We start from the raw sequence: 21,057 nt of genomic DNA on the forward strand, positions 1-21,057 counted from the left end.
CTTGTGCTCCATTTCTTTCAAATACAATATCAACCCCACTGGACTCCCTGACAATGTTGTGTGTCTCTGGGGTTTGATTTGTGAGGGGATCAGGTGAGTTATTTCCACTGGGATTAGGGGATATGTCTCCTGCCCTATAACAATCTTAGTTTGATAAAATCTTTCTGAAAAATATCCTCTGACTTCCAACTGCCGAAATCCAGATGAGAGAAGAGAGGAGTTGATAAAAATGTTGACCTGCTTATTTGAGTCCCTATAATGGGTACACAGTAATTGAGCTTAAAGGGTAATTTCTGTATTTTTCAACCTGGACCCTATTTTCCCAGGCATTCGTGTCTAAGTGATTAAATGTGAACAAAAATCTTTAAAATTGGTCCAGAATTGAACCAGCAGCTACAAACTGAGCTGCAATGCAACAGTAACCGTCAATCCACTAAAGTGCTGTTTTTCTCACTAACAGGTGATAGGTGGAATAATCAAGCCTGCATGTATTCAAATGTATTGAATATATGTTCTGTCATGTGTTATTAAGATCTAGGTAGAAGGTCAGAATGATGTAAAGGGCAAAGATCCTACGATGTTCAAACTACAGGCCCATCAGCCTCATTGGGACGGATATTAAGCTCTATTCCAAAATCTTACGTACTTTATACGCGAGTCACACGGCCATAGTCTCAACAAATGGCCTGCATTCTCAGCCATTCCCCGTCGCACGGGGCTCTCGACAGGGATTCCCGCTATCTCCCATGCTATTTGCGATCTCTCTTGAACTGTTAGCCCAAGCCATAAAGCAAAATAAAATATGTAATGTCCAGATTAAATCCAATAACAACTCAATATCGTTATTTGCAGATTATATTTTGCTATACATCTCTGACCTTGAGGACTTAAGATCATTAATGAATTTGGCTCAATCTCTGGCTATAAAATCAATTGGAATAAATCTAATCTTCTTCTGTTGAACAACGGACAGGTGACATCAGCTATTAGTGATACAATACCAACCCAAAGCAAAATTATCACCATTCACGCATCGCTACAGCGAGTTGTCCAGGACAACTATTAAACTATATTAAGTAGTGTTCAAAGGGATCTGGCCAATTGGTCTGTGCAGCCGGCATCGCTACGGTCCAGGATTGATGTTGTTAAAACGAACATAGTTCCTTGTGTGAATTTCTTAAGTACAATGATCCCCTTACCCTCACCGATAAATTTCTGGAAGAAACTTGATACCGTAATTCGGCAGTATATTTGGAATAATAAACAACCTAGGCTAAAATACTCTACCCTGCAATGTACCACAAACATGGGAGGCCTGGCCCAACCTTAAAGTGTACCACAGAGCCTTTCAGCTACGGGCCCTCAGAGTGTGGATGGACCCCTCATCTACAGTCCCATGGAGTCTAAGACTCTTAGACTAAGACAAGTCTAAGACTGCAAGACCTTGCCTTTACAGGCGTGTGTCCAAAATGTGTATGCTAGGCTATGGCCCTATTATCACCAACACATTGACCAACTTTAAACAGGTCGGGGAGCAACTACGCTACACCAATAAGTGGCATTTGAACACCCCAATTTGGCACAACATACACTTAATGTCTGGTAACAAACCTTTTGTTTATAACCAGTGGAGTGAAAGAGGTATTTATACTCTAGACCAGCTATTCAATGATGAAGGTATGTTAAGTTTTGAAGACCTGAGAACTAGCTTTGAAGTGGACATAAGACATCAGTCTTCCTTTATCTTCTTAAGATCAGCCCGAAAATGTTATGGAGTACCATGGGGGAACAGTCTTGAGATGCACCCAATCATTAAATGGCTTGTTGATTCTCCAGTGAGAGGATTAGTGTCCAGGATTTATGCTAAACTGGTGCAAGTATCCATAAGAGAACTCCCAATAGTAAATAAATGGGAGCGAGAGCTGAGCCCGGAGGGGAATGTAATTAATTGGGAGACAGTTTGGGACAACATTTCCCACTGTTCCAAGAACCCAAATCACCAGCAGATCCACTTCAACATATGCCATAGGACATATTGGACTCCTCAGAAGAGATACGTCTCTAAAGTCATTCCTACTCCCTAGTGCACGTTCTGCCAACCTGAACAAACTGGAACTTTCCTGCACATGGTCTGGGAGTGTGAACAGGTGCATGAGTTTTGGAATAAATCAACATCAATAATATCTGATGTGATATGATGTCGACTTCCTACTGACCCGATTGTTTTGTTACTTAATGATGACTCTAAATTACACCTACTTGGTAGAGAGAAGAAAATTTGGCTAGCTGGATCAACTGTGACCAAGAAAATGATAGCTCAGCGCTGGCTCCCCCCTCCCCCCACTCGCTTTGTATAAAACAGTGGTTGGCGTATTTTCTAGACATAGTTATGCTTGAGCTCTCTACAGCAAGGATTAACAAGGCCAAGTCATCGACTATAGACCTATGGAAAAACGCAGCAGCACAAGTGTCGGTCCTAATGACCTCAGCATCACAAGAATTAGAGGAAAGCGACTAGGCAAGGTGTGATTTCTGTTTTTGTTTTTTTGTTTATTTGTTTGTTTTTCTTTCCTCGAGTGTGAGGGGGTGGGAGAGGGTTGTTGTTCTTGTTCAATTGTGTTTGTCTGTTCTGTATGTAAAAATATATAAAAACAATAAAAATTATCTTAAAAAAAAAAGAAAAGAAAAAAAAAAGAAAAGAAAAAAAGGTTAATATATATTAACACAACTCTGTCTACTTTACCAATTCATTTGAATCGGAACTCAACAAAGTCTAATCTCCCAACTGGATATTTTTTATTTTGTATTTAATAAAGACATTTGTATATGAATGACACTGGCAGTTGTTACACCGAATCATGGTGACTGGCGGAGAAAAAGCAAAACACTTCTCAGACGTTCAGGAATTGCTGCAAATTGAATTATAATTTCGGCCTGTTCTTGCCGTAGTGTAGGGAAACCTGATCTATAACTACATGTATTAATAACACGTCCAAAACGGCAGATATTACGGCACTCAGGGACAGCTTCGATATACCAGACGTATATAATAAGATTTAAAGGTACAATATGTAACTTTTCCGCATTAAAATGTCTAAAAATGACCATACCTATGTTATATATCTTTTTGAGTTGTGTAGTTACACTACCCCAAATGTTTCCATCAAATGGCAAACCCATAGAAATCTGTTATTTTATTTACAGACACGTAACGTTTTATTTAGTCGCCCGTCAGTGGCGTCATAACCTTTCACCATCTAGTTACTCGTAACTTCCGTCAAAACACGGCCACCCAGATGCTACGTTCGAGAGTAGCCTAATTGTAAATCATACAATGTCACAGAAAAAAATACTGGTAACACTGCTTTTTCTGCCAAAAGGCATCATTTTGTGATTAATTACATGCCACTTTGCAACACAGTAATACAGCAGAAACCTTATTTATTGATACATACAATATTAATCCAGCTTAATGTTACTACAATGTATGTGCTGGTTGACAAGTAGCTAAAGTTAATGCTAGCTAATGCTTGGTGGATAACATTATAGGGTTACAATATCATTCAACACGCTCATAAAGTTATTAGTAGTATGATTGAATGTTAGCTGTATAGATGGACGATTAATCTAATGCTAATTTAGCCAGCTAGCACACTCCGGTCTGCCTCAAAGAGAGAAAGAGGACCACGACGATGACTGGCTAATATGCCGATTCAACTTCCCTAAAGCTGTGCTCTTGGATCTATTGGGTCCAGTAGAGAGGGCAACGCACAGGCACCGTGCCATCCTGGTCCAAATACAGGTCCTCGCCACTCTGGGGGCAACCGGCTGTTTCCAGAAGGAAATGGCAGACAGCTACATGTTTTTTACAAATAATGTATTATATATAATCTTCAACTTTATCACTAAGGCTTGTTTGGATAAAATATATAGTTCTGTTAAATCTTATTATATAAGTCTGGTATATCGAAGCTGTCCCCGAGTGCCGTAATGCCTGCCGTTTTGGACGGTATTATTAATATATGTAGTCATATTTTAACCCTATAGATCAGGTTTCCCTACACTGTGCGAGAACAGGACAGAATTATAATTTGATTTGCAGGAATTCCCGAGCGTCTGAGTTGTTGCTTTTTCCCCGCCAGTCGTCATGATTCGGCGTAACGAAAGGACAACTGCCAGGGTCATTAACATACTGATCAGCATTCATGAGGTGCTTCGCATTGACTATTTATGGTTACAAATGGGCATGTACAGGGCGGGATAAGAGGCTGATTCATGTACGCATACTTGTGGGTAATCTGTGATTTATAAAGGGAACATTGCTTACAGATGTGCGTACGCACGGTTTTATAAATCAGAATTCTTTTTGCCGTACGCAATTTTTGGCTTTGGGGCATACGTACACTTTTAGTAAGGATTCTATGCACAGTTTTATAAATGAGACCCCAGGACAGCATGAAAGGGGAGAGAGGGGGGAAGGACATGCAGGAAACTTGCCGCAGGTCGGATTCAAACCCTGGGCCTCTGCGTCGAGGCCCATAATACAGCATTTTCAAATAGTATTTATACACCCTTGAAAGGATCTCTCACGAAACACTGAAAAGTCAAATATAATTAAACACAAGAAAAAATCAGACTCACTGTCCGGTGGCTGAAATTGAAAGCTCCTGCTGTGCCTAAGGGGCTGATGTTCATCGGTAACTGTAAGGATACAGCAATATACACATTCATCCATTCATTCATTCATTCATTATCTCTGTTACATGTGATCCCTAATGGACAACGCTTGGAAATAATTCAAATGTACAATTTCTGTGGGGTTTTATATTATGAACTGTGATTTACCACTTCCCCACTCTTCAGAATAGCTTCACGTTTATCATACTGATATCACATGATTGGTCTGATATTCAGCCAATAGCGTGCTGGCTTAGCCTTTAGACTGAAAACAGGGGGAAGCAGCTAGCCTGGTTCTGTCCAACGGTGACAAAACAGTCAGCTCTTCTAAAACACACTAATTAATACATTATATACATTGTTGATTACATTCTACAAAAATTTAAGCTTAGAAGAAACATCACATTGTGGTTGTACCAGTGGTAATTTGATTAATTTGATTTGATTGTTCTAATTGATTTGAACACTTAGACCAACTGATACAGATTTGTTCCTGATGTAACTCTAACGTCTGAGATTTAGAGGCAGAAGCTTGAAGCTCATTTTTTACTTCATAAAGTAAAACCAATTGAGTATTTCTAACTTTATCCTTGATAGGCCTACATAAGATGTTGTAGAAGAATTCTCAATCAGTTTGACTCACAGTTAGGACGGTCGAGCTCAGGGCTGCTGCTGCGCTTCTGGCCATTTAAATCATCATCATCATCTATAAAAATACAGAAAAACATTTCTAGATCAACCCAACATATACATTTAAAATATAAATCATTTTAGACTGATAGGTAATATCATGTTCATGCACATGACAGAAACCGTGGTGGTCTTTACTTGAGGTCTGCTTACTGTACCGACCTGAACTTGACGGGTCTGGACAAAATATCAGATGAGCTTCGATCAGGGGGACTCACAGACCTGAGACCAGCTCTGTGTAATATGTGGACAGTGAGAGAAGACAGTCTGGTATCCAGACTATAAGTTTAACTTGACTTACCAGGTGTTGCACTCGCCATGATGTCACTGTGCTGGAAACATCAGAGACTAATTCATCTGGAAGGAAGAATAAATACAATTGAGGTTCTCTAGCGCTCTGATTCACTCACACAGCCACACACTCAGGCAACCATAGTTGAATAATGAATAATAGTTAATATCTATGTCACCAACTGTCCTGCAACATGTCAACATCACAATCATCATTAGACAAGAATAAATCATTAACATGCAGTAAGAGTTCTGGGGCCGCATTACAAAAAAAAACCTGCTTGTCCTATCTTCCTCTTTCAGAATGTGCGCTTCACCCCTCCTTCAGTTTAGTCTCCCTTTCCTTATTATTTGCTTTGAGCTGTTGAACCTGAGGAGGCGGGCCTACTAATACTACAGAATCAAGGGTGTTTTATGGATGGCTTTGTTTGCAGTGTATTTAATTGCTAGATAATTTGGCTCATCCCTATGGGTTAATAGAGACGTATGATCCCACCTTACATCCTATAAGCTCCTGATGCATTTTAAGACTTACATGTCCTATTTTTCATGTTTTATCAGGGTTGTTAGAGAGGGGTCGGCATACAACATCAGCCCTGTTACCATTTTTTAAAGTGTAGGCTACATATAAACAATTATTTATTAATCCTGATATTACCAATATCTAGAAGTAATAACCTTTCAAATTACATACCATGTGCCTTTCTGACCTTGAAATTAGCATATTAGCATGAAATCATCAGTCCTGTTACCATCAGTTACCATCAGTCCTGTTACTATCCCAGTGCAATAATACATATAAATAATAAATGGCATAGCTTGAGATGGCCCAACACAATTTCTTGTCATGTTAAGATGTCTTAATTTAATGGGTATTGAAAAAGATCAGTTTGAAACAATTATATTTTTCAAATTTTTGAAGTTGCAAAGGCACCGATTTCGCGCAGAGTGTCCCGGTTTTAGTTCCAGGAAATCTGGTCACCCTATGCCAGTGTTGCTCAATCAATGTGTCCTCTGATCTCTGAGAATACAACTGATATTGTCATCACAATCATCAGACAAGAATAAAAACATTAACAGTTAAAGATAAGGTGAAAACTGTAATATTTGACAGTTTGATTTTATTTGGTTGCACTTTTAAAAATATTCTCAGGAGAAACAGTAGGCTACCCTAACTAGGAGTGGTAGCCATACATTTTATGTTTATAATTTGGAAAATCTGAAGCATCAAAACTTGCCCAAATGTCCGCTAATGTAGGCTAACTTTAATGAGTTATATAGCCATGGGCGTAAATATAAATAAACATAAAATTTCTGAAGAGCAATTTTTGAAGGGGACACAAATAATTCAGCCACAATTATACTCGTAGAGGACATGTGTACGCAGATGAAAGCTTTAATACTATCATTAGTGTAGCATGGAGACTGTACCATTATCCTTCTTTTCAGTGTTTCTCTTGATTCAATGAAAAAGCTGACTAAATTGACCAAAATATTCTTCTTTAAAACCATTTATTTATTTCTAAGTTGTTTACAATCAAGCCACAAAAATACCTTAAAACATAATGACTTATTTAGAAAATATTTCCCCATATAAAAGAAATACAATGCTTTTGTACACTTGTTAAATTAGCTGATCATAATGTAAATTAGTGAGCCACTGGTAAAGCTCATCTGCTAACCGTGACGGCCACACACCTCCAAAAATATGACCTAAGCTCAACACACTTACCTAAATGCTAAATGCTAAATCTAAATGTTAAATCTAAATCTAAATGCTAAATCTAAATGTAATTATTAAATCTAAATGTTAAATCTAAATGTTAAATCTAAACTAAATATTTAACTAATATGCACATTCAAAATGCATCTCGAAACATTTAGATTTAACATTTAACATTTAGATTTAGATTTAACATTTAGATTTAACATTTAACATTTAGATTTAGATTTAACATTTAGATTCAACATTTAGATTTAGATTTAATATTTATATTTAACATTTAAATTTAGATTTAGATTTAACATTTAGATTTAACAATTAGATTTAGATTTAATATTTAGATTTAACGTTTAGATTTAGATTTCAATTTAACATTTAGGTGTAACATTTATTATTTGGATTTAACTATTTAAAATATCTCTAAGTTGACAAATATTGTTGTAAATGTGCAAAAAAGTGTCCCTCAAAAATTCATACCAGTTTTTTAAACATTGTTTGAAGCTAAATGTGACAAAATGTTGCTGTTATTTTCAGCGTGAGCCGCTTTACAAACAGCACCCCATTCACCATACCATCAGTCAGGCACTAGATCTGACCATAATTACACTTGTGCTTTCCATAAACTGCCGTTGCTTTAGCTTATTATTTCAGTTGCAACCCTGGCAGTGGTAAGCGATCGTGAGAGCATATACAAAATATAAAAACATAATTCAAACCGATGTCCGCATTGGCCACGCATGGCTCAAGAATAGACCATACGTAATTCCCTCTGCAGACTCAGCGGTGTAGACGTCTCTGGTCAGACCCTCCAGGTGGATGTTGGACTCCTGGTCCTCCATCCCTCGGTTCAGACGGATGCTAACCGTCAGTTTCCTCTGCAGGGAATTTAGCTGGTCCAAATTGGCCTGCAACAGCTTACTGATGTACTGGTCTGTGATGGTTCTCTCTGCCTGCTCAGCCATAATCAGCTTAACCCTTTTCTTAGCCTGACTCACAGCCTGCAGTGGTGGGGTAACAGTTGTGGAGTTTGGTTACAAACCAGCATTGCTACCAGAACATTTTCATATTGTTATACTAAACTTCTCCTATGTTTTCTGCTTGTATGAGTGAGTGACTGACTGACCTCAAGAATCAAGAGATCTTTTCAAAGCAAAGAGCTAAACCTAAGTGAATAATTGCATGTTCACCATGTCGTTGTCGGCACACAGCTGAAACACTGTGGGCTCAAACTCCTCTCTCTCCAGAAACAGGTCATCAGTGAATAGAATAGAATATAATGCCTTTTATTGTCATTATACCCATGTACAACAAGATTAAAAGCAACTCCTTTTCCAGTGTCAACATGTACGTAAGAGAAATGTAACAACATGGAATCAAATAAGTAGTGCAAAATAAAGAAAGATAAATATGGTTTGTATACAGTGTGATACACAGTGTGAAGTAATGATATTGCACAGTAATGAAATTGCACAGAATTATCAGTATTATCAAAGGGTAGAAGAAAGTCCGGGGGTTGGGGGTAAGACTGTGAAGTCAGTGCATGTGTGAGTTCAAAGTGGTTATGGCTTTTGGAAAGAAACTGTTCTTGAATCTGTTAGTCCTTGTTCTGATGCACCTGTAGCACCTCCCTGAGGGTAGCAGGTCAAACAGATCAAAGACAGGGTAGGAGCTGTCCTTGGTGATGTTTTCTGCTCTGCTGAGGCAGCGGGAAGTGTAAATGTCCGTCAGGGAGGGGAGAGGGCAGCCAATGATCTTCTGTGCTGCCTTTACTACGCTCTGAAGCCTCTCCCTGTCTGCCACGGTGCTGCTGCCGTACCATACTGTGATACAGTATGTCAGCAGGCTCTCGATGGACGAGCGGTAGAAGGTCAGCAGCAGGTTGGAGTCCAGTTGTGCTTCCTTAGGACCCTCAGGAAGTGTAGCCGCTGTTGAGCCTTCTTTATGACCGCTGTGATGTTGTCTGTCCAGGAGATGTCAGCGGAGATAAGGACGCCGAGAAACCGGAAGGTGTGGACACTCTCCACACACTCGCCATTGATGTACAGGGGGGCTAGGTCGGTGCTGTTCCTCCTGAAGTCGATAATGATCTCCTTTGTTTTCTTGGTGTTCAGAGCCAGGTTGTTCTCTGAACACCAGGCTGCCAAATTCAGGACCGCCTCTCTGTTGGCTGCCTCGTCTCGCTTTGAGATGAGTCCGACCACTGTGGCGTCGTCAGCAAACTTGACGATGAGGTTGTTGTTGTGGGTCGGACTGCAGTCGTGGGTGTAGAGACAGTATAGGAGGGGGCTCAGCACACAGCCCTGTGGGGTGCCAGTGCTCAGCGTGCGAGTGGAGGAGAGGTGGGGGCCCAGTCTCACCGCCTGGGGCCAATTGGTGAGAAAGTTCTTTATCCAGGCACATATGAGAGGGGGGAGGCCGAGAGTGACCAGTTTGGTGATGAGAATGTCTAGGATGATTATATTGAAAGCTGAGCTGTAATCCACAAAGAGCATCCGGACGTAGCTCTGCTGCTGCTCCAGGTGGCTCAGCGCAGTGTGGAGAGCTACGGCGATGGCATCCTCTGTGGATCTGTTCGCGTGATATGCAAACTGTATGGGGTCGAGGTCTGGGGGGGAGATAGTCTTTGATATGTTTAAGAACCAGTCTCTCGAAGCACTTCATGATTACCAGGGTGAGGGCCACAGGACAATAATCATTTAGGCTAGTGATGGAAGACTTCTTCGGCACTGGGATGATTGTGACTGATTTTAGGCAGGATTTGATGACTGCCTGGGCCAGGGAGAGGTTGAAGATTCTGGTGAAGATGAGGGTGAGCTGGTGGGCGCACGCCCTGAGCACCTAGCCAGGTAATCGGTCTGGGCCAGCAGCCTTCCTGAGGTTCACTGCCAGGAGCACCCGTCCAACATCGTGTTCCCTCACAGTGAGTGGGGTGGTGCAGTAACTAGGTGGGGATGGGGAAGGGCTGGGGTAGTGCAGGAACCAGATGGGGATGGAGGCAGGGCTGGGGCAGATGAGTGGTGCTGTTGTGATGTCTCAAAGCAAGCAAAGAAGCAATTTAGATCTTCTGCCAGCGGCGCACTCAGGTCACCTGTTGTCGCATCACAACCTCTGTAGTTTGTGATGTCTTGTATGCCCTGCCACACCTCCCGTGTATTGTTGCTGGACAGGTGGGACTCTATGCTCCTCTTACGATCTGCCTTGGCTCTCTTAATTCCACTTTTCAGGTTGGCTCGAGCAGCCCTGTACAGAGCTCTGTCACCTGACCTGAAGGCAGCGTCACGGGCTCTGAGGAGTGTGGGGACATGGCTGGTCATCCAGGGTTTCTGGTTTGGGAAAACCCGAATGTTTTTGTCCACAGTCACATTTCCAATACAGAACTTGATGTAGTCCAGTACTGTTCCTGTGAATGTTTCCAACTCCTGGTGTTCAAATAAGTCCCAGTCCATCTGGCTGAAGCAGTCCTGTAGTTTGGAGAGTGCATTTTCAGGCCAGGTTGTAACAGTCTTTATGGTGGGCCTAGCACTGCGTCTGAGGGGGGTGTAGGCTGGGGAGAGCAGGAAAGAGAGATGGTCTGACTGGCCTAAGTGGGGGAGGGGTATGGCTCTGTATGCGTGCTTAATGTTGGAGTAAATATGATCCAGAGTGTTCTCCCCTCTAGTAGGACACTTATTAAAGTCTCCTGCTGGGTCTCTACTTCCGACGTCCCATAAAACAAGAAGTGAAAGTGTCTGAAACAACGTAAAACAACATAATAGCAGGATGTGAGACATGTTTGTATGGCAGACATTACGAATTCACAACAAACACAGTGTTTTTACTAGGGTGTGTGACGTATTAAGAGATTTAAAGGATGATGAGATTCTGTTTTGTTCTTATAGTCAACAAGTTCAAGAGTTAGTTGAATACACAAAGAAGTACTTGTTCTTGTGTGTGTCACAGCCTGATATATCTTCTTCCTCTGTGTTGCACTGAGTGACATGTTCCTTCATTACCATGAACACACACTGTAGTTCATTTTTGACTAAACCCCACAAACACTGCCACAAATACTCACTAGAGCACTGACTGTGGATTAATCCGCCGGTCACCAACAAAGTCACTATTTCCTCCTGTTTGATAACAACTACAACGACTAGCTGATTAGGAAATACTAATGAAACTATACATCTGTATTTTTAAAGATGTACGTCTTCAGTAGGAACCAATGGGCTTATAGCTGAGAGCCACAGACAGGGAGTCAGACAGTATTGAGAGGTGGACTGACATGTTGATGATTTGAGACTGCACAGGAGATTGTGACAATAAAAAAAGACAGACTAAACATCAGAATTAACCTCTGAGAAAGCAATAACAGAATAATGCCTCAGAGCAAACTTGATTAAAATACGACGGAGCCTTAGGGCCACATCAAGGGAAAAGAAATTAAGGAGGAAGATTTTTTATTTATTTTGCATTTCGAGAATAAAGTCAAAATGTAGAGAATTAAGTCGAAATGGCGAGAATTAAGTCAACATGATGAGAATAAAGTTTAAAAATACCATTTCGAGAATAAAGTTGACATGTCGAGAAAAAAACTTGATATTTCAAGAATCAAGTCGGACTTTTGAGAATAAACCAAACTACTAGCTTTACCTACAGTCTTCTACAAAATGCCTTGTGAAGGCCTATATGAACTCGTCAAATTATACTTCAGAATCGGTTTTAATAACAAGGAAATCCTTTCTCTTTTAGCGCATAAACACAGTATGGTGATAAGTATTAAGACACACAAACTTGGAAGAGGTGGCCGTATTCCTGCAGACTGAAACAGCTTGTAATGGACAGATGCAAGGGTATCGGTGGTTACACCTACGCGCAATACAGAGAGGATATGCAGTATCACAAGACACAATAAGTCAATTGATCCAATTGTTTGATTCTGAAGGAGTGGAGCTCAGGCGAGAGCAGCACTCCAAGGATGTAACCCATATCTATGATGTTGCCTAAATGGCAGCTGGCATGACGGACAGTCGCTCTAATGTGATTAAGTGATAAAGGAGTTGAATTTATTCTCGTCATTTCAACTTTAATCTCGACATTTCGACATTATTCTGGAAATGGTACTTCGACTTTATTCACGTCATGTTGCCTTAATTCTTGACATTTCGACTTTATTCTCAAAATGCCAAATAAATAAAAAATCTTCCTCCTTAATTTTTTTCCCCTTGATATGGCCCTAATGCTCCGTCGTATTAAAACAAACAGGACGAAATGACAAAAATAATCACACATCTTGAGTAGGCGGAGTTTACTAAATACCTTTGAACTTGGTGAAGACGCTCTTCGCCTCCACCTGCTCTCCCTCTCTCTTCTTCATGCTCTTGTGAAACTCCGCCATCATGAATGTCTGGAAGATCAGGATCTTTACGCTGCAAACAAACCTCGGGTGCTTCTTCCTCACAAAGTTCACCACCCCATCCACCATGGCGTCTGCCACCGCCGACGGGTTGGCCCCTCCCTGACCTAACGGGCAGACCGGTGATGATGATGATGATGATGATGATGATGATGATGATGATGATGATGATGATGATGATGATGATGATGAGAGAATTGGCATAGTCTGTGAAACTTGATGGTGTACACTACAGACTAACAGTCTAAAGTCCTGCTTCTTTTACTTTTAATACTTTAAGTACATTTTGGTGATAACACTTCTGTACTTTGACTTTGACAAGATAATATATTATTTTAACTTGTAATGAAGTACTTATAAGTACATCATGGTATTGGTACTTTTACTTCAGTAAAGAGAGTAGAAGAGTAATTCTTCAGCCACTGTCATTAGGATTCATCCTCTTGGGATCATGAATGTCCACAGTACAGTACAATAACAGCTGCTTCATTTTAATATTTGGTGGTTGATGTGACACAAACTCTGTGTAGACAAAATGTACTGTACCTGCACATCACATCAAATGTATCTTCTGTCAGCTTTAATACAGCGTGATGAGTGAATATCAAGAGTGAAATTAAAGACTGTAAATCCAAACAACATGGCTGCACATGGAACTGAGAAGACTTTTCTTTGAAATACACTCAGTAAAAGTTAAACAAAGCTTCAAATAATAACTGATGTGTATACTGTGTAGTTTCTGCTTGCACAGACCTGTTCCCAGGGCCGGGAAGGAGACAGAGCCGAACTTGTTCTCCTCGCAGAACTTCAGCACTTCGTAAACCACATCCTTAATCTTTGCAGGATTATTATGGCCGACAACGTGGATAATGTGTGTGCTGGGCAGCTGGCCGGCCGACGTCAGGATAAACAGATCAGGCTGGTAATTCGGAGAATTTACTACAGAGAGGAACCAAACAACACTCATAACAGAGCCATCAGGATAGCAAACATTAGTGCACGAAAACTAGTAAACAAGCTAGCAGAGAAGTTGAAATTAACGGGGATGAATTTTACAAATATTTACTCGGCCTATACTTAGACTCAAGTTAAAACAGTTACCTAAAATGTATGGATAAACAAATTAAACAACTATAAGTAATAGATGAATGGTTAAAATATAAGTGACAAAGATAACAAACTTGGCCAAACCAACCTAAACATTGAGAATTACTTTGTATTTGTAGTGTTACTTAACGCCACCTTAAAATCAATTCAAATAAACACATCTGAAACATCACGTAGCATTTTAAATTATCTGAGAGGTGCATCAGACAAAAACATTTGAGTTTTGCATTAACCCAAATAATACTGCTCTCTATCAGCAGAAGAGCAGTTGTACTGGGACATTCCCAGTTGTGACTGGGCTGAACTGTGTGAATGTAAAGCAGGGAGATGCTGAAAAAAGAGCAAACAGTGTGTGGATAAATAAAGGTTAAATTCCAGCTCCATACCAATCTGTGAGCACTCCAGCTCAACTGTTAGTCCAGCGCTGTCCAAGATGGCCTTCGACACTCCTGGGGTATTATAGAAGAAGAGTAAGAGTAATAAATGATGCTGCTGTAAGTTATTCAAATTTAAATGCCAAAACATGTTGTGTTTTTTTATTGAGTTACATGTGAGAGAGACTCAGAGACAGAGACTCAAAACATCCTTTGTTTTGTTTAATTTGTGGTCAATATAATGTTATCGCTGTGTGATATTTACAGTTTCTAAAGTAAGACAATGTAACTTCTGCTTAGCATTGTATTAAAGATTATATATATATATATATATATATATATATATATATATATATATATATATATATATATATATATATATATATATATACATGATGTTGACTGAAAGTTTCATGTCTCTTTAAGTCAATTTTCATTGAACTTAACTGAAACTAATGACAGCCTGGTAAGGAAGGTAATACGTTGAAAGAAAAAGAAAAAAGATTGTGTCATTTGGAAAAAGGTGATGTCAGTGATGTAAAGTTAAAATGGGATGGTCCTTTGGATTAAATGTTCTACAAGGTTTGTTCGGTAAGACCAACAAGATGACGAGGAGAAATAAAGACTCACCTGATTTTAGGGTAAAGCCCTGATTGGAGGAGTTGATGATGACATCACAGGCCTCCTTGGTGATGTCTCCAGATGACACCTCAAGGGTGAGCTGACCCATCTGCACCCGATACACACCGAGGGAGGGGGACGACACCTGACCGAAGGAGGCTGACACACACACACACACACACACACACACACACACACACACACACACACACACACACACACACACACAGCTCATCTTAGCTTTATTATTATATATATAATTGTGATCAGAAGATTTAGAGTTAAACACTGAACTGCCAAAACTGGTTTGAGCCAGGTGATCTGGAGGCTCAAAACTTTGTTCTGTCTCTAAAATCATCAAATCAATTACATTCACAGGTTGACGTCTAAAATAGGCCTAATCAATAATTTGACCCTACTGATAGGTAATATCATGTTCATGCACATGACAGAAACCGTGTTGGTCTTTACTTGAGGTCTGCTTACTGTACCGACCTGAACTTGACGGGTCTGGACAAAATATCAGATGAGCTTCGATCAGGGGGACTCACAGACCTGAGACCAGCTCTGTGTAATATGTGGACAGTGAGAGAAGACAGTCTGGTATCCAGACTATAAGTTTAACTTGACTTACCAGGTGTTGCACTCGCCATGATGTCACTGTGCTGGAAACATCAGAGACTAATTCATCTGGAAGGAAGAATAAATACAATTGAGGTTCTCTAGCGCTCTGATTCACTCACACAGCCACACACTCAGGCAGCCATAGTTGAATAATGAATAATAGTTAATATCTATGTCACCAACTGTCCTGCAACATGTCAACATCACAATCATCATTAGACAAGAATAAATCATTAACATGCAGTAAGAGTTCTGGGGCCGCATTACAAAAAAAAAATGAATTAATAACTTAATTTAAATTCCAAAAATTCCTATCTTCCTCTTACAGAATGTGCGCTTCACCCGTCCTGACCCTTACTGACCCCTCACCCCTTTAGGCTATGTATAAAAGCGGGTAAAAGGATCAACTTTTCCCAGCAGTCACTGAACGTCGGACTGTGTGTGTGTGTGTGTGTGTGTGTGTGTGTGTGTGTGTGTGTGTGTGTGTGTGTGTGTTTGTGTAGCTGGGTGTGGATTAAAATGGAGGACTATAAAAACATGTAGCCTAAACTATAGGCTAGTTCATGTGAGAAAGAAACAAGAATTTGTTCCTGTAGAAGCCAAATCAAAAAAAAATATATTTGACTTAACTTTGACATTATTGTAACTTAAATTAGTAATCAATTCCCTGGTTCATCTTGGTTCTGTTTAAGATCTGAAATTGCGACTTTGATATGTTGACGATCAGGAAAAAAAACCCCACAAGGATCTTTATCAGACTCTCACAGAACACGGAAGGAGAAGCCACCTGCATGTATCGTTTCACTTCAAAATACGGAACACCATCAGTTTTATTGTGGACAGTTTGGTCTGTATTTCCGCCTCGAACACCTGAACAAATTTCCCGCAGTAATGATGGAAAAGCGACGGCCTGTCTGGGTGTTTCTGTCTGTCAGTATTTAATGAGTGAATTGAAATCTAGTTCCAGCTCAGTTAGTGAAGTTTCTGTGATAATAACAAGCTTTACATCTGATCTGAACAGCTGAACACTGACCTGAGGACGAGCAGTAGGCTAATGATCATTAATAAAATATGTGTTAAGTTTGAGTTGAGTTCACTCACCTGTGGAAGCTCTTGCTGCAAAAGTGAAAGTAAAGAATGTTCAAGAGCAGAAAACAAAGAACAAGCAAAGAATTTCTAAGACCGGCTCTGGAACAAGTCAGATGTCACATGATGCAGGCTTCTTTCTATAGGCCTGTTTCAAAAATGACAAAGGTTTCTTTTTTTTAAATATGAAATGCTAATTGGGAGTTGTTTTTTTTATATAAACTTAACCTATTTTGATTAACTGTTGTATATAATCCGTGACCGGGTTAGTTCAGTTGGTAGAGCAGGCGCACATACATAGCCGTTTACTCCTCGACGCAGCGGCCGCGGGATCGATTCCGACCTGCAGCCCTTTGCTGCATGTCATTCCTCCTCTCTCTCCTTCCATATCTTTATCTGTCCTGTGGAACTAAAAGCCTAAAAATACCCAAAACAATAATGTTTAAAAATCCAATCCAAATACTTACGTTTCTATATCTAAAATATATTTAGTTTTGAAAACTAAACACATTTTAAATTGTATGAAATAAATTTAGACCTTACACTTTTTTCAGCTGTTTTATTTCTGTGATGTAATGTTCAGCTGATATACAGTACACACAGTAGGTTTTCTACATATTTAATAGGCCTATATGAAATATCTGAATTGTGCTGGAAACAGACCAAATACTTTCTGTTCTTCCTCATAAGTACAATATGAAGTCAGACTGAACAGACTGTCTGACTGACAGAAACTGAACTGAGCTCCGTTCTGTTGCATCAGCTCATCTGTGTGAAGAGATAGTTTGACACTGCACTACAGGGAAAGACTTTATTAATCTTTTATAATGATTAACAAAGAAAGCAAAGATCAAATACAGAACATGGGATTATAGATTCATCTGAATGATGTCTTACAGTAAGTTGATGTAATAAGTTACTGTATATAATATCCATTGTTGTCATATGTAACAAAACAAAAAAACATCAAGCCACTCATTTTATGTGATGTAAAGCAGTTTAAATGATATTCATGTTTGTTTAATATCGAAATCAAGCTTATTACCAAGTTCCACATGCATTATATCATCATAGTATTTTATGCATAACATTAAACATAGCAAGAGAAAATGAAAAAGATAAAAAGCAAGTATTTTAAAAGTCCAGAAGAATAGAACATTGACAATAAAATATAAAAAAAACAAAAAACAAACAAAAACAATGTACAATATATCTGCTTCAAAAATTAAAGAGTCATTCTAATGATCAAGCATAGCCCCCAGCTGTTGAAGTATTTTTATACTGAGCTGTTATCTGTAAATAAGTAGGCTACACAAACAATTTGGAAAAAAGAAAAGAAATGGCAGAATAGGTTATTACTCCCAACAAAACATTGCAGAAGAAAACAACACAACACATCATTACTCCTGTTGGCTTCTCCAAACCGCGGGCATGCCGACCGCCATCTGACTATGGAGAAGTACCTCATAAAACCCTACTTCAAAAGATCCAAACTACCGCTTTAATGTCACTGAGTTCTGAAGAGGCTGCAGATGTATAACCATTTTATTTCTATGGGTTTATACATACACGTCATGCTGTCATCAGATGGCTGCAGGGATTCAATGAACTCAAAACGTTTTTCATACAGTATAAAGCTGCTGTGGACAACACATACTGCAATAATTACTCATATTAAGTTATAGGACTGATTTACCAGGGTTTCTCTGCTTTCGAACGTTAATGGAGAGTTGGAGAGTGACTAATGAAAACAATGTTTATTGTAAGCATTATTTCCATCATTAACTGCACATTTGCTGCAAGTTTTTAACCAGGCTTTGAAGTGCCTAGTCTGTGCCCACTCTCACTCATGTGCCTGTTTAATGTTCTCCATCCTAGAACATTGTAAACTGAATTATATATTTACAGCCAGTTTGATTGCATATTGACTTGACAAACTTAATACGAAGATATTGAGTAAATCCCCCCCAAAAAATAAATCTAAACAAAACAAAGGTTCTGATAAATAATCAAGGAAGCAAACCTTTACCTCCATCGTCCGATTATGTTCATATATTGAGACACATAAGAGTCTTATATCCCTCATTATACCATAGTTCACTGACTAAAGGAGAAAATAGGCTGTGTTCACAAACTAAAGTATTGGACACATTCAAATGGTGAGCTGATGATGGCGCTATAGATAAAATGTTAGCGGATCACCAAAGTCCAGCCATGTCCCCTAAAAATTACATTCCCATTCAGCTAAAATGCATTCTCAATTACATGTTGGATTACATTCGTTTTTGACATTCACAAATTCTATTCTAACCAGAAGTTCGGGGTGGATGGATTGGTTAAACAAACAGACTGCTGTTAGTGTCCCATGTGAAACCAAAACGTCATCATTTATTGGCAATCTACCCAAAAGTTGTTGACATGTTTCAGTCTGGACAGATGGCAGATGGACAGATCCCTAGAGCCAAGCCACTAGCATGGCTACAAAATAAAATGCCTTATAAGATGGGACACCAATGTGGTTCATCTATTCCTTTCAAAAGTTCCTGTATCAAGTCACTTATTTGGTTTTCATGTGTTTTCTGCAGATTTTCCTTATCCTTCAGATTTCTCACCACCCTCATGTCTTGTTCTTGTTTTTTCAGCAAGTCACGGATTCTTTTAACATTTTCTCTTTTTTTGGTGAAACACCTCACTAAGTTATTGAGTTCTCCTTGATGTTTTTTCTTCATTTGTTCTTCACTCTGAGCTGAAAGGGCCTGTAAGATGTCATATTGTTCATCTTTGGCTTTCATTTGTTCCTCGCGCTCTTTCAACTCCTTCATGCATTTCTCCCCGAATTTATTGAATTCCTCCGCTTTCTTTCTGGCTTCCTCTTCATATTCCTCCTTCATATGCACCAGCCTATTCTCATAGTTTTCCTGCAGTTCCTTTCGCTCTTTTTCCTCCTGTTCTCGTCTGATTCTATCCTCTTCTTTTCTGTTGTTTTCATATTTTTCTTTTTCCTGCTCAATTATTGCATGTTCTTCCTGTTGCCTCTGCTTATATTCCTGATCTCTTTTCTCCCACCACTCTTTCCGTTCCTTTTCCCAAGCCTCTTGTTTTTCCTTCATCTCTTCTGTTTTCTGCCTCAGCTTTCTGTCAATGGTTTCCTTTGATTTGAATTCTTGTTTTATGTTTTCCTCCATAACTTTAAGCTTTCTTTCCCAGTCCTGTCGCTGTGATCCTTCCTGGATTTTCTTCACCTGGTCTTCTTCATCTCTCCTTCCTTGTTCTTTCTTTCTTTCTTCAAGCTCCTTGTTGATGTATTCCTCATGTTGTTTTTCTCTCAGTTTTCTCTCCTGTTCAATTTCTGCTCTCTGTTCTTCCATTCTTTTTTTCATTGCTTCCATTTCTTCTTCATATTTTCTTCCCAGTTCCTCCCTCTCTCTCTGCATCTCTTCTTCCTTCTCCTTCAGGATCTCCTCCACTTCTTTCTGTATAGCTGCCTCGGCCTCTTGCAGCATCTCATTGCTGTAGCAGCTGCCTCCATTTTCCTTCACCATGGTGTCAATCTTGGTTATCAGCTCACTGACTTGTATCCGGTTTTGTTCCTCATAGTTATTGAACACATGGTATCTTCCTCCACAGTCAGCAATCAGTTTCTTAAAGGAATCACATCCTTTTGCAATGTACTCCTCAATGGACACTTTGTCATGTTCCAGGGAATCTCCTCCAGTTAAAAGAATGATGGTGAACTTTTTAGCATTCTTGCCAAAGCCTTTCTCGATACGTTGCAATGTCTCCTTTTCCTCTGGTGTAAATCTGCCAATTTCTAACACCACCAGGAAGACATGAGGTCCTGGAGCCAGAAGACTGATGCATTTCACCATCTCCTCATCAACCTCTTCATGTGACAAAGTTGTGTCGAACAGACCAGGAGTGTCGACCACAGCGACAGGACGACCGTTCACTACAGTCTCTGCTTTCTGACAACGTTTGGTGACTGATGTTTGGCTTGTTTCAGCTTTAAACTCCTCTCTTCCTAGAATGGTGTTTCCTGTAGAGCTCTTTCCACAGCCGGTCTTCCCTATCAGCACAATCCTGAGACACTCTGGGCTCTGCTTCTCATCATCACCTGGGGAATAAGATGAACTGGAGTTATAACAACTGAAATGCACAACCGTATTGCCGGTACAACTAAATTACTCTGGTAGTTGACCAGTTTACTGTGGTATCATTTAATCACATGTCGATTTATAACAAAGAGTGGCAGTCTTTAATGCTAACTACAGACTGTTATATTTGGTAGCTAAAGTTAGCTACATTATCATAGTCCTAACTTTATAGCCTGAAACGGTTGTATCAAATTTCATATATATAGACTATATAGCCTTTTTCATAACACAGGTACAAAGTGCGGTGACTCAACTCTTCTTGCGTTGGTGTTTCCTCCCCCTTTTTATCTCTTTTTTTGCTGTCTGCCTCACACA

The 21,057-nt window shown here is 39.6% G+C and overlaps 2 protein-coding genes across 4 annotated transcripts in view; both read right to left on the reverse strand.

Annotated features, from left to right (window-relative positions):
• LOC144517549 (uncharacterized) overlaps positions 1-21,057 on the reverse strand; it is a 36,988-nt gene that overhangs the window by 7,729 nt on the left and 8,202 nt on the right. Inside the window, exons 8-17 of the mRNA XM_078249631.1 lie at positions 19,086-20,702; positions 16,604-16,618; positions 10,301-10,925; positions 9,383-9,949; positions 9,041-9,341; positions 8,141-8,379; positions 5,842-5,845; positions 5,669-5,699; positions 5,321-5,383; positions 4,642-4,701 (exon numbers count right to left, since the gene is read on the reverse strand). Coding sequence (XP_078105757.1) covers positions 4,642-4,701; positions 5,321-5,383; positions 5,669-5,699; positions 5,842-5,845; positions 8,141-8,379; positions 9,041-9,341; positions 9,383-9,949; positions 10,301-10,925; positions 16,604-16,618; positions 19,086-20,702 — 3,522 coding nt within the window. The remainder of the gene's footprint in view (positions 1-4,641; positions 4,702-5,320; positions 5,384-5,668; positions 5,700-5,841; positions 5,846-8,140; positions 8,380-9,040; positions 9,342-9,382; positions 9,950-10,300; positions 10,926-16,603; positions 16,619-19,085; positions 20,703-21,057) is intronic.
• The window catches only part of LOC144518089 (protein mono-ADP-ribosyltransferase PARP15-like), a 69,834-nt gene continuing 57,425 nt past the window's right edge, over positions 8,649-21,057 (reverse strand). Inside the window, exons 1-7 of one of the 3 annotated variants that reach the window (XM_078250479.1) lie at positions 16,604-16,727; positions 15,513-15,568; positions 14,888-15,037; positions 14,270-14,332; positions 13,530-13,715; positions 12,680-12,883; positions 8,649-11,109 (exon numbers count right to left, since the gene is read on the reverse strand). In XM_078250479.1, the coding sequence (XP_078106605.1) occupies positions 11,072-11,109; positions 12,680-12,883; positions 13,530-13,715; positions 14,270-14,332; positions 14,888-15,037; positions 15,513-15,531 (660 nt within the window). In that variant the 5' untranslated portion in view covers positions 15,532-15,568; positions 16,604-16,727 and the 3' untranslated portion in view covers positions 8,649-11,071. Of the gene's footprint in view, positions 11,110-12,679; positions 12,884-13,529; positions 13,716-14,269; positions 14,333-14,887; positions 15,038-15,373; positions 15,461-15,512; positions 15,571-16,603; positions 16,728-21,057 lie in introns of those variants that run through there. The other 2 variants (XM_078250481.1, XM_078250482.1) reach the window with 2 other exon arrangements.

Source organism: Sander vitreus, chromosome 5, assembly GCF_031162955.1.
Source record: "Sander vitreus isolate 19-12246 chromosome 5, sanVit1, whole genome shotgun sequence".
NCBI classification, from domain to species: Eukaryota; Metazoa; Chordata; class Actinopteri; order Perciformes; family Percidae; genus Sander; species Sander vitreus.